General features: G+C 39.1%; 1 protein-coding gene across 1 annotated transcript in view; it reads right to left on the reverse strand.

The window, feature by feature from the left end:
- Window positions 1-1,998: 1,998 nt before the first annotated feature.
- The window catches only part of eif2b3 (eukaryotic translation initiation factor 2B, subunit 3 gamma), a 140,323-nt gene continuing 122,238 nt past the window's right edge, over window positions 1,999-20,083 (reverse strand). Inside the window, exons 11-12 of the mRNA XM_060829871.1 lie at window positions 16,890-16,993; window positions 1,999-3,620 (exon numbers count right to left, since the gene is read on the reverse strand). Coding sequence (XP_060685854.1) covers window positions 3,568-3,620; window positions 16,890-16,993 — 157 coding nt within the window. The 3' untranslated portion in view covers window positions 1,999-3,567. The remainder of the gene's footprint in view (window positions 3,621-16,889; window positions 16,994-20,083) is intronic.

Consider the following 20,083-nt stretch of genomic DNA (forward strand, 5'->3'; position numbering starts at 1 on the left):
AAAGCAGAGTTAACATTTTGGGTTTTTCTGAAGGATCACTAGATTTGAAATATTAAACCTACAAGGTAGTTGAGATTGACCTTATTATGTATAATGCAAAAACCTAGGCAACATTGAAAAGAAAGGAACGCCAACTGAGAAGTAGAGAGATGTGGATATGGAGATGGACGTGTGGAGTGATGAGAAAGGACAATGTCAAGAACCAGTACATAAGGTAGTCAGCAAAGACTATGGGAGCATACAAAATAGCCAAGAACCGATTTAAATAATATGTGGCACACTAAAATGGAGTGAGGATTGATGAAGGTAGGACTTACAGGAATAACAAGCAAGTCTCAGACAGATGGCAAGATGGAGTGGCAAAAGATTTAATTGCAGTAATGTTGAAAGACTGGAGCTGACAGGCAGAGATAGACAAAAATGTTCAACCAGCATTGTGGTAACAGATGTGTGGTAGGAGATGCCAAGAGAAAAACAACATTGTGCTTTTAAATGTGGAGAAAATCAAGGCTGGTCCCTGCCTTCCAGTTCCCTGCTTTGCTCCATCTCTACTCATCACTGTGGAATCTTCCCAGACCAAATTGGCTGAATTTTCTACATCACATCAACATAACATTGAGCTATGAAGTACTTTGGGATAATATGTGGTTGTGAAAAATAATACATAAATGCAAACTCTCTGGAGGATTAGCCAATTTGTAGTCAGGAAAATATATCATGATTATGGAATCATACAATATAGCAGTCATTACCACTAAAGCTACATCAAATCTACATTTGTCCCAACTTCCAGCACTAAGGCCATAACCTTGAATGTTATGACATTTCAAGTGCTCATCCACGTACTTTTTAAAAGGTTACCCACCTCAACTACCTTCCCAGACAGTGTAATTCAGACACCCATCACCCTGAAAAGATTGTCCTCAAATCTTCTCTACACCTCCCATGTTTCATCTTAACGTTATGTCCCCTCATTCGTGACCCTTTGGCTAAGGGGAGCTGCTCACTGTCCATGCTTCTCATAATCTAGGGCTGCTCAGACACAAATTAGATTATGAGAATGTTTATCCATACTATGTGTTTCAGTAAAAAAAAATTAGGCCTATACCCGGAAATGATTATTATTAATTTTGTTACAATTGTCCTTGTGTCAAATTTTCCAGCTGTTTTACCTTCAACACGCACAAAAAGGCAATGCCTGTGTCCAAATGAAAATATCTCACTCATACAGTATTTGATGCTCTTCAGAATGTGGAGATGGAGCACAAAAGTTTGATATTTCAAGTTCTTTACTTAACCCATTCCTCACCTGGACCAGTGAGCACAAAACTATTAATGCACCAAAAAAGGATATACTTCATCATAAACAGAAACGTCAAAGATAATTTCGTATATCCATGTAGTAGGTGCTTGCTTTAACTATCGTGTTAAAAGTTGAAGATTTCTTCCAGAAATCATCTTTGAGTGTCTCCATCCAGAATCTGTTCTGTTGCAAAAGGCCAGTGTAACACGCGTATTTTGTCATCAAAAGATGCCATAATTGTAACATCTGAAAGTGCATGGGCAATTCCAAAGCAAGTAAAATTTTTATTTGAATAATTATGCATGACTAAGGGATCCAGTTAGGAGAATGGATTAGCTATTTGGGCAGTTCAGCTGAAACAAAGTACTTTTGATCCCATTGTTTACAACCAACAATTTATCAGTTTATCAAAACAACAACTGAATCCTTTTTAGATAACTGCTCAGCATCAGTTCAAGACCATAAAATTGTTTTAACTTAGAGGGCTACAATCTTAATCAAACATTGTACAATTCTACTTTGTATGTTTTCAATGAATTATACTGGTTTTGGTTGGTCACTTAAGTTACATCCTTGCATTTCTGGCAATGCTTCTCCTGTGGACCAACATCATGCTGATGTAAAAATATTTTTACAATGTGTCCTTGGGATATTCAGTAATTTGTATACATTACAAATTAAAGGAAACACTAAGCTGTAAACAGAATTTGTTTATTGAGATAAATACAGATAAGCTGCTTGAACCTTATAAAACTGCTCTATAAGTATTCAGGATGAGCAACAGGTTGAGATTTCATGGGCTGCTTAAGGGATAGCTATTTCTACATTTACTGGATATGCCAGACTGTCTGACCGAGACTGAATAAATTATAACATGGTTTGGTAATATGCTAAACAGCAAATATAGAAATTTTCCTGACTCATTCATTTCCATACATTAAATATTGAGATGTAAAAATTGTATGAACGCTGACAAGTTTAACACTAAGCATCAGTATCCGGTTCAGAAATTGCTGGAGGAACTCTGCCAGCATCGGTGGAGTTAGCACATTTAACTTTTTGAGTCCAGTGACCCTTTTTCAGCTCTTTCAGAAAAGGGTCACTGGATTTGAAATGTTAACTCTCCTTTCTTTCCACAGATGCAGGCAGACCTGATGAGTTTCTCCAGCGTTTTGTGTTTGTTTTAGATTTTCAACATCTGCAGTTGTTCGTTTAATCGTTATCCGATTTTTCAAGTTGAAATAGCAGTACAGTCTTAGTGTTCAAATCGATTGTCATGTTATAGATAAAGTTCAGAGATACATGGCTGGCTCTGGCAATGGAAAAGTTTTACAACGATACTGCCATAACTCTATTGTTGTAAAGAGGGCAAATCCCTGCACCCTCCCCCTACACATTTGACATATGGGTATGGAGCAGGACTGCTCATAGAGGATTCTGGTGTTTTTGGGTGATTTCACTTGGGGTCATGAGGTTACATTTTGTCACTACTCCCAATTACTTTGCTTTCCACTGATTTCTACAAATTTCAATGTAATATAATTTTCTTGGTCTATTTTCTCTCTTTCTCTTGGCAACCTTAACTAGCTGAAGGAAGTCAGATTTCTGAATCTCTGGGCTTTATCAATGCTGAATAGCATACAAAAAGACCATTAAAAAAATTATCTTTCTCTTCATGCATGCTGTTTCCTTTGGTATAATCTTCTCCATGAACAGATGCAAAATTATTCCCAATTCCTGTTGACACTCCTTCAAGACTATTATGGTCACACAATGATTTTGCATTCATGAGAAAGAAATTATAAATCAGAGAACACAACTTCAATCTAGGAAAATCTCCCACATATAACCAAAAGCTTAGCTATTAGTGCACAGCATTCCAATTTTTACTTTACAATATTTGGATAATTTGAAATTCTTTTAAAAGGTTTTCATACAATTGTTTTAAAGGAAAATGTCAGGCAGCTATCATTCTTGCTGATCTCAATTAGGTGCTGTATGAATTGGAGTCACTAAAACATATTAACAGGCATTTTTGACATACCAAGAAAAAAAGGCCATTTGTAAATGTCCAAAAACTGCCTACTTTAAGCATCCAATATTGATCAACATATTAGATGACAGACAAAGCAGCACAGTCAATTCAAACCCAATGCCCATTCCTAGTCAGCACTTAATATGCCTTGTGATGACCTATAGACGATATTCCGTATCTGATGATGTCCAGGTAAAAAGCAACTAGTGGTTCCACATCACTGGCAAGATTAAATCTCCATCAAGCGATCATTGCCTACTATCATTTCATTCACACGTTTTGCTGCAAGAAAAAAGGAGAAGAAACTCTGAATATGAGGAAAGTTTAAAGTACAGTCAGTTCTCCTATAACGTGATGGTTGCGTTCGTGTTCAACCTAGTGTCATAGAAAAATTGCACTTTAGAAACAGCGGTTAAAGTGTAATCACATTACAACCAACACACATTTTAAAAGTTCATCTTTAGAAACAGTGACCCCAATTCGTCAGTCACGTTAGTGAATTAGCATTGACAAAATGCGTGTTATAGCAGAACGACCTGTGGGAAGAATTTTATGCAATAACATTAACTGTCAGTAATAAATCTTTTACATATTGCACCTCTATTGTTCATAGCTCAAATATTGTATAATAACACACTTTTAATGCAAGGTTTTGTGAAATCAACATCTTAGGCAGTTAGATGGCAACTGGCAGTTTACCGTAAAGCTTTGTTTACATTTTAAACCAGACAGGTGACAAGAAATGAACCAAAGAATGGCAGTCATCTATTCTGTTGAGTTGATATAGATGCAGGCATGGTCGTGCTCCTTCTATCTACAAAGAACAAGGTCCTGTATATATTAATATATATATCTTCTACTTTGGGCATATGTGCCATACAATAAGCCTGATTGACAGACAATATTAAATCAGCATAAATCTTGATGTGGAAATGCCAGTGTTGGACTGGGTGGACAAAGTCAGAAGTCATACGACACCATGTTATAGTCCAACAGCTTTATTTCAAATCACAAGCTTTTGGTACGCTGCTCTTTTGTCAGATGAAGTGTAATTTTTTGCACTTATTTAGGGGGCATTTGTTTAAACTGAAAAATCACATCTAATGCATTGATTTTTTTCTCCATAGCAATGCCCCTCCCAATCAGAATCTATTTACCAACCAACCAACTCTCTTCTCTCATACAGTGTAAGTGTTGTTTTTCCTTTACATCAGCATTTTATGTGAATTTTCCAAATGAAAGCAAGACAAAAATTGGAGACAAAATGTGTACATATTCAGCAAAAATCAAGTTCTGCCAACCAAATGACGATTTAAAATTACTCATTTCTTTTTCAAGGGAGAACCATAGAGTCCCTCCAATGTCAAAGCAGGTCATGTGGCCCATTGAGTCCACACTGACTCTTCGACAAGCATCCCACCCAGACTCATCGCTCTACCTCTGTAATCTTGGCTGACCTACCTAGCCAACACATCCCTGGACAAATGGGCAATTTAGCACAGCCAATCCACCTATCTTGCACATCTTCGGATTGTGGGAGGAAACTGAAGCACCCTGAGGAAGCCCACGCAGATTTGGGAGAATGTGCAAACTCCACCCAGTCAGCCGAGGCTTGAATTCACCACGGGGGCCTGTGAGGCAGCAGTGCTAACCAATGAGCCACAAAAGCATTAATCAAAAATCCATGAAATTTATTTGACTGTGAGCTCATCTTAATGGGGTATTCCTATTATCGAGGAGAAAGGGAGGTCTGCAGATGCTGGAGATCAGAGCTGAAAATGTGTTGCTGGAAAAGCGCAGCAGGTCAGGCAGCATCCAAGGAACAGGAGATTCGACGTTTCGGGCATAAGCCCTTCTTCAGGAATCAATTCCTATTATTGGCCTTTCAAACATAAAAGTATTCCTGCCATGCCAACCGATTATACTTGATCAACTTTACATTATTAAAGTGTTTCTCGATAGATCATGAGTCAGGTAACAATTTATAAATTCTGCTTGAGGACCTTGCAGCCTCTAAGATTTAATATTGTGCTCAATTGTTTTAGAACCTGAACACCTTCTTCTGTGTACTTTACCCAGACCCACAACCCAGACCTTGTCATGACATGGGCTGCTTCAGCAGAGGCAAAAGTGAGGACTGCAGATGCTGGAGATCAGAGTCAAGATTAGAGTGGTGCTGGAAAAGCACAGCAGGTCAGGCAGCATCTGAAGAGCAGGAAAATCGAGCTTTCAGCACAGCCAACCTATTTTCAATTACTTATCGTACCACTATCAGTTTTTCTTTCTCCTTGGCAAATCATCATTCATCCTAACTGTCATTCTCTCTCTCTGGTCTCCAACTCTGCCTATCTGTTCACCACCACACCCCACATGACAGATAGCATATACTGTATATAATCTTTTCCTAACTATTAGTTCTGAAGGAAGGTCATTGGCTTTCCACAAACACTGCCAGATCTGCAATTCAGTTTTTGTAACAATTTACAACTTCTGAGTTTTAAGATGAAAATGGTGTTACTGTGAATTAAGCATTAAGATCAACGAGAATGGGAGAAACTTAAAAATAATTCAAATCTCATCGATTTGGTGAACGACACTAATTAAGATTTTTCTAGGTTAAACAGTGCAAGAACTTTTAGTGTTATCACATTATGTACAAGTCTAAGTCTTGCTTTTATTGCAAACTAATTTTAATTATAGCGATCTTCAGTATCAAGTTAAGGTATGTTATTGAATTTATTCCAAAGCACTGAATAATTTTGTTAGTCTCCAGAGACAAGTATTTCCTGAATTTACAGATTTTGGAACAATAAACATTGTCGTTGCAGACTGAACAATTACAGTATACACCTATATAAAATTTACCTGTGCAGATCTGCTTCTTCATTACCTTATGAAATATTGTAAATCATTAATAAGAAAGGCACTAGTTTACAAGAATATTCCCTTGTAAAACTCACTAAGTCAGCCTGAAATCCTGTTGTTTGACTCTGTAGTGGATAAAGGCCTTGTAAGCTTTTGCCAGAAAGGACACTGTTCCTGGCAGATGTTAAGCTCATCTTGCGATGGATCGTGCTGGCTCAGGACAATGACCCTTTTGTATGAAATTCAAATGTCAGGACAACAGAGAGCTTAGTGTAAAGCTAACTTCCCCTTACTTTGGGTAGGGAGGAAGAGAAATCTGTTTGCAAACTCAAGAGTAAATTGCTGCTGCCTGTGATAGCTTTTAGTGTAAAAGGTTAGATCCCAGGCCAGGACCACCAAGAAGCTCATTTCCTCAGGACCAAGGGTTGCAGGTTGGCTTACATAATTAAACATACAATTTTCGTGGATATAGTACAAAAGGATGATTAAAATATTCTGAGAGATAAAATGATCATTTATCTAAGTTTTTCAATCAGAAAAACTGACCAATAGATTCATTCAATATTACTTTCTGCAAAATAATTTAATAATAAAATATTGTATCAGTGATGTCCTGTACCTTGTATGTTTTCAGCTTTGAAAAGGAAACCTTTGCATTACTGTTAATCTATCTTCACCATAATATAAACAATTTCTGACCAAAGAACAAAGGGAACCTGCACCCACGTTTCTGTCCACTGTTGCTGTGCAATCATCCACATGAGACTGTGACGTGGTTCGACAGACACTCAAAACTACTTTCTCTCACATTCCATTTGAAAGAACCATATTTTATAGAAGTTCTTTTCATAATTTTTTTGGACAATTACGAACTTGATGATTTTATAATAGGCAAGAATGAAAGAGAGACTCATCTTTGCTTTACACCACACTGCAAACTTGCACTTTTTTCTATTTGCTCTCCTTTACCAAAGACAAGGAGGGGAGAACTGAGTTCCAAAAGTGAAGCCTCGAATGGCAATACACAAACTTAACATCAATTCTCTGACAGAAGGTAGCACTGCAGGTCGCTACCCACATAGAATTCTTTACTGAGATCAGTCCATTTATGAGGCTGGTCCAGTCAATTTCTGGTCAATGATAAGTGATTAATTTCTCGCTAATTGGAGATGGCCATTGCTCCTTGTCATTTAACAGTCTGAGTCTTGCTGCACACAGTCATGGACCTGTTGGATTATCTGTGGAGTTGCAAATTGAACTGAACACAAACAGTGAAAATCCTTACGTTTGAGTTATAATGAAGCAAAGATGAGTGATGAAGCAGCTATAGACACTGGGCCTAGGACATTGCCCTGAGAAAGTTCTGCAATGTCCTGAGATGATTAGCCTCCAACAACAAAGAAACAAATTCTATTCTGCCTGGTGTGACCACTCTATTTAAGGAGGGATATAAATGCACTGCAAGCAGTTCAGAGGAGGTTTACCAGGCGTAAAACTAAAAATAAATGGGCTGTCTCATGAGGAAATGGATTAGACTTGTATCTGCTAGAGCTTCAAAGAACAACAAGTGACTCGACTGAGAGACAGCATTCTCTCCACATCTACCTTGTGAGGTTTATAACAGTTCAATCAAGTTACTTCTAACTCTTTTAAATTCCAGCGGATACAAGCTTCTTGTTAATACGTTTGATTTGAGACCAGTCAATGGAGAGCTCCTCTCTCTCCCACCATCCTGATTTCCACTGATTGTCACCATATATTGTCATAGTGCAATCACCATGGGCTGCCTGGGCAAATTGCACTGGCGTCCCCTACCCACTTGATCAGTGAGAGCAGCATCACAGATCATGCTGCTTCTTCTATACTATGGTTTTCATTTAAAAGGCACATCAAATCCAGAAATATTACTGACGAAAACACAAAAGTCAACCATTATTTTTAACCCTAGCAACCTACCTCTTGGTTCTTTAGACCCTGGCATCTCTGCAACCATCACAGCTATTAGTCCTTGGTTAGAAGGCTGGCAGAAACAATTGTACAATCTCACCCAATCATTAATTATTTTAAAACTTGAAATTTAGGCATTTAATGTTCATTTGCTAATATCACCCAAGCAATTACATGGGATATTTGAAAGTCTGTTAAAAAGTATCCATACCCTTTCTGAAGTTATGATGGAATCTGATTCCAACAGGCAGGTTCTCATACTGTGGTACCAGGGAGCCTTCAGCTATTTTTTTATATCCTTCTGGATAGAAGCTGAGAGGAGAGTCATCCAGACTCGGGAACTCATGCACCTGCTGCTCAGGTCCTACATGGCAACAGTTGCAAGTTTGGAAGGTATTGTTGAAGGAGCTTGGTGAGTTGCTGCAGAGTATCTTGTACATGGTACACACTGCTGTCACTGTGCATTGATGGTCATGGATGAAGTGTCAATCTGGAACCTGGATGGTGTCAAGCATTTTGAGTGTTGATGGAGCTGCATCATACTCCTGACGTTTGCTTTGTTGATAGGTGACAGGATTTAGGAGTTAGTAGGCAAATTATTCACTACAGAATTCTCAGTGTGATCTCCTCTTATAGCCACAGTATTTAAATGGCTGGTTCAGTTGGGTTTCTAGTTAATGGTAACCATTGGGAAGTTAATAGTGGGAATTCAGCAATGGTTATTGCCTGACATGTCAGTGGGAAGTCACATTCACACCCAAGCCCGAGTGTGAGCGGCACGGTAGCTCAGTGGTTAGCACTGCTGCCTCACAGCGCCAGGGACTCAGGTTCGATTCCCACCTTGGGTGACTGGCTGTGTGGAGTTTGCATATTGTCCCCGTATCTATGTGAGTTTGCTCCGGTTTCCTCCCACCGTCCAAAAATGCGCAGGCCAGGTGAATTGGCCATGCTAAATTGCCAACAGTGTGAGGTGCATGAGTCAGGGGTAATTATAGGGTAGGGTACTCTTTGAAAAGTTGGTGTGGGGTTGTTGGGCAAAGGGCCTGTTTCCATACTATAGGGAATCTAATCTAATCTATCCATGTCTTGCTGCAAATTCATGATGCAATCGGTCAATACCATACTTATAATGCAGAGGAGGTCATTGGTGAAGCTGCCTTTTCATAGTAGTTTCTGAAGCTGCATTGTTGTATGCCATTCATATAAAACAATATAAATGTTCTTAAAAAGGGGTAAAGGAGTAGCAAAGAAAATAATAATCTCTACTAATGTAGAGGAACTTTAGATAATTTCCATTAGAAAGGTATCAACATATCACTGGTGGGGTTGATTGTAAGGAGGAGATGGAGGGCATCATCCTATTTCTGCCACTTTTTCATCTCCGTTTTCCTCAGCAGATGATGACAGCTGTTACTGTTCTGCTCCTTCAATTTCTATAATCAGAACGCTGTGTAATATGTAAGACACAAGAATGATGTAGTCAGCATTCCCAGCACGGTGGCACAGTGGTTAGCACTGCTGCCTCACAGCGCTTGAGACCCGGGTTCAATTCCCGACTCAGGCGACAGACTGTGTGGAGTTTGCATGTTCTCCCCGTGTCTGCGTGGGTTTCCTCCGGGTGCTCCGGTTTCCTCCCACAGTCCAAAGATGTGCGAGTCAGGTGAATTGGCCATGCTAAATTGCCCGTAGTGTTAGGTAAGGGGTAAATGTAGGGGTATGGGTGGGTTGCGCTTCGGCGGGTCGGTGTGGACTTGTTGGGCCGAAGGGCCTGTTTCCACACTGTAAGTAATCTAATCTAATCTAATAACTGCTTAGGCAGCAGAAATTGTGCCTTATGTGTTTCTAATGACTACCCTAATGGTCAAAGGACCTCTCTTCTGATGCCATGGAAGACTCTTTGGATATACTGGAGGGGCAGTCTTTGCTGTACAATAAACAGCAGAATGTTGGCATTCATAAAAGGTTGATGCATTGGTTGATCTTGGAAAATACAGCTTTGGTGACTTGCTTGTGGAAACTGCATATGTACCTGGAAAGAGCCAAATATGTTGAGGGTTGTATTACTTTGACAGCCACATGCATAAAGATGATTACCTCAGACAACAGCCAACAGGAAACTAGAGAGACTAGCTTGCTTGGAGGAGTGCAGTTTTAATAATGCACTACGCTTCAAGATACCCAGAAAACTTGCTCTTAGCCAAAAGACATTTTGTTGCCTTCCAACAACTAATCTTCCAGGGTATCGAAGCTCCTAATAATATTACTTGTCTAACTCCATTCCAAGTTATAAAACACAAATGATGCTCACAATAAGCACTGTGTGCTTATTCAGGGTAGATTAAGTGAAAAAAGTCAGAAACCTGTACTCAGAGTCACAGAGATGTATAACATGGAAACAGACCCTTCGGTCCAACCCGTCCATGCCGACCAGATAGCCCAACCCAATCTACTCCCACCTGCCAGCACCCGGCCCATATTCCTTCAAACCCTTCCTATTCATATACCCATCCGAATACCTTTCAAATGTTGCAATTTTACCAGACTCTACCACTTCCTCTGACAGCTCATTCCATACACGTCCCACCCTCTGTGTGAAAACGTTGCCCCTTAGGTCTCTTTTATATCTTTCCCCTCTCACCCTAAACCCATGCCCTCTAGTTCTGAACTCCCCGACCCCAGGGAAAAGACTTTGCCTATTTATCCTATCCATGCTCCTCATGATTTTGTAAACATAAGGTCACCCCTCAGCCTCCGACGCTCCAGGGAAAACAGCCCCAGCCTGTTCAGCCTCTCCCTATCGCTCAAATCCTCTAACCCTGGCAACATCCTTGTAAATCTTTTCTGAACCCTTTCAAGTCTCACAACATCTTTCCAATATGAAGGAGACCAGAATTGCACGCAATATTCCAACAGCGGACTAACCAATGTCCTGTACAGCTGCAACATGACCTCCCAACTCCTGTACTCAATACTCTGACCAATAGAAAAAAGCATACCAAATGCCTTATTCACTATCCTATCTACCTCCGACTCCGCTTTCAAGGAGCTATGAACCTGCACTCCAAGGTCTCCATGTTCAGCAATACTCCTACCATTAGGTGTATAAGTCCTGCTAAGATTTGCTTTCCAAAAATGGAGCACCTGACATTTATCTGAGTTAAACTCCATCTGCCACTTCTCAGCCCATTGGCCCGCCTTACTGAAGTCCATATAGATCACATCTACCGCTTTGCCCTCATCAATCCTCTTTGTTACTTGTTCAAAAAACTCAATCAAGTTTTTGAGACATGATTGCCCACGCCACAAAGCCATGTGGACTATCCCTAATCAGTCCTTGCCTTTCCAAATCCATATACTTCCTATCCCTCTGGGTTCTCTCCAACAACTTGCCCACCACTGACATCAGGCTCACTGGTCTACAGTTCCCTGGCTTGTCCTTATCACCCTTCTTAAACAGTGGCACCACGTTAGCCAACCTCCAGTCTTCCAGCACCTCACCGGTTACTATTGATGATACAAATACCTCAGTAAGAGGCCCAGCAATCACTTCTCTAGCTTCCCACAGAGTTCTAGGGTACACCTGATCAGGTCCTGGGGATTTATCCACTTTTATGCGTTTCAAGACATCCAGCACTTCCTCCTCTGTTAATATACACTCCTCAAGTTAAAAAGCTAATTGTATATACATAAAGCACTTTGCCACTCATCCCGTGGCTTTCGGAAGCAAATTTCACGATATTTTACTCTGTATGCTGATGAGTCTGCAATTTTGTGTTAAAAATGTCAAGGTCCTAAGTACCTCAATTGATATGCATTTTAAATATTTCAAACTACCATCTTGACTCCAAATAGCAGTTTTCTTTTATCATGGTTTTTATAGCATGTCTATTGCTTGGGGGAGGGGGGAGCTCCAATCCTTGGAATCATTCTCTCAGACTTTTACTCAGATTGTTCTCCGAGTAGATTCCTGTAAATGTGCAAAATGCACTTCCTAACTGGGAATTCTGCCATTCCAAGTTTTCTTCACCTTTTTTCAGTAGTTGCCCATCAAGGTAAAAAACCTTCCCACTTTTGCTTTCAAATTTTAATGTCATTGTCATTATTGCTGTGATGCTCTGAGGTGCTAAAATGCATTGTCTCCTGGAAAAGGAGCTTTATGAAAATACTTTGTCTCACACTAGGTTGGATCTGCACTTTTTCTAGGGAAAAAAGAATTCTAAAATGTTGCTATCCAGTACAAAGTTTTAGTCTAAAAGACGTTAAGATGTTTGAATAATGTGTGTCACTTTCAGTCATTAGTAAAGAACCAACGAGCACCGTAACTGGACTGCAGGATTCTTGATTCCAGCTATTTAAGGACTTCTCTTCTCTCATTCCGTCCCTCAAAAAGCGAAGTGCTACTCAGAATGAAGATAATATATTGTCTCAACAGTTCCCACAAGCCTAGGTCACACAGACACATTTGAAGAACAAGAATGGTTGACCTACTGAAGTTCTAATATTAAATTGGTCCCAATGTTTTATTTTATTACTTCTGGAGGCAAAATTATATAGATTTTTATTTTTTAAAGAAGTTTCTAGCTGATTATATCTAGGATTATTCAATTTGTTCAACAGCTTGTGGAAGTCCACTACCACCTTCTCAAGGGCAATTAGAGATAAGTGAAAGAATGTTAGGCTTACCAGTGACACCTGCATGAACAGACTTAGGCTAACTGGTCTGTGCAATGAACAGTTATATCTGACTAATGCTCGCAGGCCTTTTAGTCAAACCAACACTACTTACTCAGGCTCTTGAATTATTTTCTGATTGATCTGAAATTTTAATAAATTCTTCATAAATAATCATCTAAATAAACACATCATGCTTCATGAAGATTTAACTTGCCATAAACAAGAGAGCATACTCAAAGATTTTCCATATTTTAAAAAAATACTAGTCAAGGCAACTGAAAGACAGAGAAACACACTAGAGAGAAGTTTTATTGTTCTCTGAGCTTGCTGAAGAATGTGGTAATGGCATCGCTGCCAGCTGTCATATGTATTTACTGTAAACCAAATGTTTCATTGTTTAATGAAAAAGTTAAATGCCCTGAAAACATTTTATCCTGCAATGTTTAAAATAATAAAGGATGTTTAAAACAATAAAGCTCAGAATACTGTCTTTAAATTGTAATTATTTGTATAATAAAATTCAACACATTTTCAATTAAACTAAACAGTGTTTATGCATTGGTAATGTCTTTTCCAACATAGTAGACTATGGGGTAAACATGTAATAAAATAATTCAACATTTTAATTGCACTATTAAGCATTCAGCAAAGAGATACATATTTGACAGCTGGCAGGATGTCAAGTCCCATTCTTTGGCAACCAGATGTGGGAAAGAAAGCAATATCAAAACATGTAGTACTCTATTTAAATTAAAGAAACAAAGACTTATTGCCTGATCTCAGTGAGGGCTGTTAGCAGAGTGCTCAATGAAGCCAAGTCAAATCCTTATAGAATGGAGAAAAGGAAAGAACAAGCTGTGGCTCATCCAAAGAGATGCACTGGCAGATATTATTTTTGTTCTCCATATAGGGGGTGCAGAGTCAGGAGAATTCCTTGCTCCGCCAACTCAACCTTTAAAAATGGCAGCCTGCATTTTTAATTTTTGGCCCAGGGCTGCATCCTGGATTAGGAATCAGGTCAGGTGACCCCAAAGAGGCTAAGAGGCTGTCTGATTCCCAAGGAAGGATGGGAAGGATGCTCAGAGTTTAAAAATAGTTTTAAAACAGAAAACATTTCTCCTGCTCTTAGCCCTTCACTCTCTATCCATATTTCATGCTAACCTAGACTCCTGCACCCACCCTTCATAGCCCCTCATACACCTTGGGCAATCTTATGCCCATTTACGAACTCCCATGGCACTTGATGCTTATTGTGCCACCCTATGCCTCTCTCTCATGGTCATGCACATCCATATGCCCTAAATCTTTGCCATGGTCCTTTATAGCTCCCAACACAGGATCGATTTACATATCTCATCCACCACACTTTTTCCTTTGTTCTCCATACCAACTCATCTCTTCAACTATGCAGCATGAAGTCGGAGGTACTACAAAGAAAATAAAGTGACCGGTCTATTGGTGATATCACTCTTGAGAAAAGCACATTCTCACAGAAACAAAAACAAAAATCCCATAGTGACGTTGCAAGAAAAAATCCTTTACAAAAACAAACACTTTACATAAGTGGCCAATACCTTAAGCTCTAGTCTTAAAATGTCAAATATTTCCACTCAATAAACAGGAGGAGTTCTCCATCATTTGGCATATTCATTTGAAATATCCCTACGCTAACTTAGTGCCTACTTCCACCCATCATCCTTTTCCCCTTCATCTATCATGCCAACTCACTGATTTTCCTAGCTAAGTGCAGTTTCAACACTCAAAAAGCTCAATAACATCCAGGACAAAGCTTGATTAGTTTCCCAATTATATGTTCATGACTCAGTTCCTCCACCACTGACATACTGTGACAGCATTATATATCATCGACAAGATGCACTGCAACAACTAATCAAGATTCCTTTGATAGAACTTTCCAAACAATTATTACCACCCAGAAATGCAACGGCAGCAAATATATGGGAACAGCACCACGTGCAAGTACTCCTCCAAGCCACAGAATTCTGACTTGAAATTATATTACCACTGATTTATTGTCACTGTGTAAGAATCTTGGAACTTGCTTCCTAACAGGAAGGGTGTACCTATATTGCAGTATCTCGAGGTAGTAAAGCACCACCAGTCTCTCAGGGGCAATTACAAATGGGCAATAAATGCTGGTTAGCCTATTCAGCGTGTTGCCTGGTATGGAGGGAAGGTCTTATGAGGAAAGGCTGAGGGACTTCAGGCTGTTTTTGATAGAGAGAAGAAGATTAAGAAGTGACTTAATAGAGAAAAACAAGATGATCAGAGGATTAGATAGGGTAGGCAGGGAGAGTCTTTTCCCTTGGATGGTGATGGCTAGCATGAGGGGATATAGCTTTAAATTGAGGGGTGATAGATATAGGACACATATCAGAGGTAGGTTCTTTACTCAGTGAGTAGTAAGGGCATGGAATGCCCTGCCTGCAAAAGTAGTAGACTCGCCAACTTCAAGAGCATTTAAATAATCATTGGATAAACATATGGATGATAATGGAATAGTGTAGGTTAGATAGGCTTCAGATTGGTTTCACAGGTCGGAACAACACCGAGAGCCAAAGGGTCTGTTCTGCACTGTAATGTTCTATGATGCCCATATCAAATGAATGAATAAACAATCCAAAAGTATCCAAGCAGATAGAAGAACAAGTGTAATTCTGTTACTTAAATTTCTATATTGCAGACTATATTCTTTTGAGAAAATGACTTTTTTTGTTCATTCACAGATAGCTAGATTCTTGAATAGTTACAGTTCATGTGATTTAGATATATCTACAGTGATGTTAAGGAGGGAGCTCTAGCATATAGACCGAGTGTAAGTGAAGAAACAGTTGTCTGGTTCTAACTCAGGACGATATGTGGCTTGGAGGAGACTTACAGGTAGAGCTGTTTCCAGGCATCTGCTGCCCTCATCCTTCTGGGTGGTAAAGATTGTGCGTTCGGAAGATGTTGTCAGAGGAGCTTTGATGCGTTGTTACAGTGTATTGTGTAGATGCTACATACTGCTGCTGCTTTGTGCTGATGGTGGGGGGAGTGAATGCTTAAGGTATTAAATGGGGTGCCAATAAAGCAGGTTGCTGTGTCTTGGATGGTGTCATGCTTTGCAGGTATACTTGGAGTTGCAGCCATCCAGACAAGTTCAGATTATTCCATCATACTTCTGACTTGTGCCATTTAGATGGTTGGAAAGATCTGAGGATCAAGGTGGTGAGTAACTTCTTGCACAATTCCAGCATATTTGCCTAGACCACTCTCCTACACAAAGGATCTTGATATTGAATTTTCTTTGCTGTATTATATGGTAATTAGGAGGGAATGAAAAATGTGTTGCTGGAAAAGCGCAGCAGGTCAAGCAGCATCCAAGGAGCAGGAGAATCGATGTTTCGGGCATAAGCCCTTCTTCAGGAATCATTCCTGAAGAAGGGCTTATGCCCAAAACATTGATTCTCCTGCTCCTTGGATGCTGCCTGTCCTGCTGCGTTTTTCCAGCAACACATTTTTCAGCTCTGATCTCCAGCATCTGCAGTCCTCACTTTCTCCTAATTAGGATGGAATGCATATTTTTAAAAATGCACATATGCATACATTTTTAAGTCTTAAAGGCATGCAATCTACACAATGCTTTATTTTCTAGTGTAACAAATTTAATTAACCTATTTTTTACTTATGGAGTATGCTAATTCAATGCAACTGGTTTCAGCAAGAGTCAACAGTTGCCTTCAATTTACATGAAATTAAATGCTATAAAGAGTTGAGAGAAATATTCACCAAAGCAGCATTTAGAATTGTAAGGAAAGTGGCTCAAAAGAATACTTAAGGCTTGACAATATGTTCTGAATCTCCATAACCGAAATTCTGGAAAACTCCATCATCCCAAATCTAGAAACAGATCATCTAGCTACAATTTTATGGAAAGGCAGGGATGGGAGAGAAAGCAGTAGCTAAAATATTTTATGAAATTAGTTTGATAAGTAGGGCTTTATTACAGAAGCTCAATATATTTTCTGCTCATGAATGACAATGAACGCTAATAGAATTGCTTACATTTAGCTTCCACACACAGTGTATTTCCGACCAGACAATCCTTGACATCAGCCCCTTTTCCAATAACTGCTCCGGTGCAAATTACACTACCCTGTATGCAGCACCTGCAAAATGAAAGAATGTTTTAAAAAAATCACCTTATTTTGATGGCATATGTATTTACATACAATCATAACTCCTCTCAAAAATATCTGAAGAAATGCTGAGCAGAAGCCAGCAAAGACTACAGGCTCTGACAATATCCTAGTGGTAATACTGAAGACTTGTACTCCAGAACCAGTCACACCCCTGGCCGAGCTGTTCCAGTGCAGCCACAACACAGACATTTATGCAACAATATGGAAAATTGCCCAGGGTCTACAGTTGGTTTACAAACTAAAGGCAGCAATTTCAATTACCATCCAATGGTCAACTTGGGATCATCGATACAGTAATAGAATGTGTCATCAAAAACAACAGCTTGTTTACAATGCTCAGTTTGAGTTTCTGCCAGGGTCACACAACTCCAGATGACATTACAGCCATGGTCTAAACATGGGTGGCAGAGCTCAAGTCAAGGATAGACTTGTGAGGTAACTGATCTCGACAGAGTGTGGCAGTAAGCGGCCCTCACAAAACTGAAGCCGAAAGGAAGCGTGGGTAAAAGTTCCACTGGTTGGAGTCTGACTGAGATCAAAAGAAGACAGTTATGGTTGTTGTGGGCCGAAGGCATAATTCAGGAGTGTGGTAGAATAATCTCCACTTGGCTGAATGAGTGCAGCTCCAACAACAGTCAAGAAGCTTGACACGCTTCAGGACAAAGTAACTCATTTTGATCTTGAGCATTCAGTCTTCTCGTAGCAGCAGTATGTCCCATCTGCAAGACACTATGCATACGTTCTCCAAAGCCGCTAGACAGCAATAGCTCACCCAGGTTCTTACAACTGCATCGTCTTAATCCATGATCACTACCAATTCAAAGGAGAAAGAAACACTATCATTTTTATGTTTCCTTGCATATCACACATGATCCTAACTTGGTATGATGTCACTGTTTCTTCAATGTCACTAAATACAAAACCTGGAACCTCCTTCCTAAACTACTCCAGATGTACCTATGCATGATGGATAACAGCAGTTCAAGGTGGCAGATTACTGCTAATCGAGTAATTAGGTTTGGGAAACTAATGCTTTTCTAAAAAAAAAGGAAACATATGCTCAAAGTTAACAATCAAACTTCCCCATCTACTATAACCTAATCCTATCTCCACACCTCTCTGTACTTCATTTTAGATTTCATACTTATGCAATGTTCAATGCAAACATAAATGTATTTTTCTTTCAGACACTAGCATGACATATATATATACAAAATATTTTATGTGAACTTAGATTTCACACTTTTTAACACTTTGACAGAATTCAAGAATTAGGTCTCAAATGTTCATATGCTTCCTTTCTTTACACACGTTGCTTGATCTGCTGAGTATTTCCAGCATTTTTGTTTGCTTTTATTTTGCCCATGTTGAATTATTCAATATAAAAGTTTCGCTATAAAACAGTTCCATGCATCATTAATTCATTGTGAATAATTTATAAACTTTCATATTTGTCACGCTGAATAAAATGCAGATGAAGCATATATACAGTTTAATGATGCCTTAAAAACCTTGGATTAAAAAGTAATTATTTCAATCCCTAGCCTGTACTATGAAACACAGATGGGTGCATCTTTAATATGTTTAAAGGGAGTCTCTCAGTTCTTGTTAGTGTAATGCATTTTTAAAACATCCTTTGCTTCTATGCATCAACCTTGATTGCAACAATTCTGATAAAAGGGTCACTTACCTGACATTGGAATTCTGGAACTGTTTTTTGTGAACTTGAAATTACCCACAATTTGGCATAGGATTGCAAACTCACTCAACAACTTTCATTCATATAACACCTCTAAGTCACATGGTACATCACAGGCATGACAGAAAGAAACTGACATTGTCTCAAAGAATGATTGGATGATTCTGGCAAACATTTGAGGAGCTATTCCAGCAAATACAGAATAAATACATTCCAACAAGTAAAGACATTTCTAAGAGATAGACACACTATTGTGGTTAACTAAAAAAGTCAAAGACAGCATCAAATTTAAAGAAAAATAATTGTGCAAAGATAGATGCAGGTCAGAAGATTTGACAGAATACAAAAAAAAGCAAAGATTTACTAAGTCCTATTGAAAATAACTCTGGGGAACGAGTAGTGAAGGATGAAGAGGTGACAGATAAATTTAATAAATATTTTGCATCAATCTTCACTAGTGAGGATACAAGTAACATCCTGGAACTGGCTATACATCAGAAATTGAAAGGGAGAAAGAACATTAACAAAAACGACAAATACTAGGAAAGAAGTAGATTGTTGGAACTGCGAGTCTCCCAATCCTGATGGATTTCATCCAATGGTTTTAAAATAAGTATTCTGTGAGATAGTTGATACATTGGTTTTAATTTTCCAACACTCGTTTGATTTGGGGTTTGATTCCTTTAGATTGGAAAATAGCTACTGCAACTCCTTTATTCAGAAAGAGAGGCAGGAACCAGGAAACTACAGGGTAGTTAGCTTAACATCTGTCAAGGGGAAAATGTTAGAAGTAATTATTAAAGACATGATAACAGGACACTTGGATAAGTTCAAGACAATTAGGTAGAACCAGCAAGGTTTTGTCAAAGGGATATCAAGTTTATCTAATTTATTTTAAAGAAGGAACTTGCACTGTAAATAATGGGGAACCAATGAATGTACTCTATCTCGATTCCCAGAAAGCATTTGATAATGTACCACATTAAACGTTATTACAGAAATTACAAGATCATTGTACCGATGGTGTGATGACGTGATCACAGGCCCTAATTGGACATTCTAAACTGATGCACAGCTGGAGAAATTGTGCCCAACAGATAATTGGCTCAGCAAAATTAAACAGAAACCAGCAGCTATTGGCTGTAAAGAAGTTTGGAAACCAAGGTAAAACATTTCACAAAGATTCAGGGGAACCAATTACAATCAGCTGAGGATTGGTATTGGAGAAGCTTTGATCAGACTTCAAGCCAGTGGCGAGAACATAGACTTTACACCTCCCGGCATGGCAACAGTGAAAGGTGTTGGTGCGACCCCATTGGATACTTTGAATTTAGCTCATGACCTCATTAACCAAAGGC

The sequence above is a fragment of the Hemiscyllium ocellatum genome, chromosome 9, assembly GCF_020745735.1.
Source record: "Hemiscyllium ocellatum isolate sHemOce1 chromosome 9, sHemOce1.pat.X.cur, whole genome shotgun sequence".
NCBI classification, from domain to species: domain Eukaryota; kingdom Metazoa; phylum Chordata; class Chondrichthyes; order Orectolobiformes; family Hemiscylliidae; genus Hemiscyllium; species Hemiscyllium ocellatum.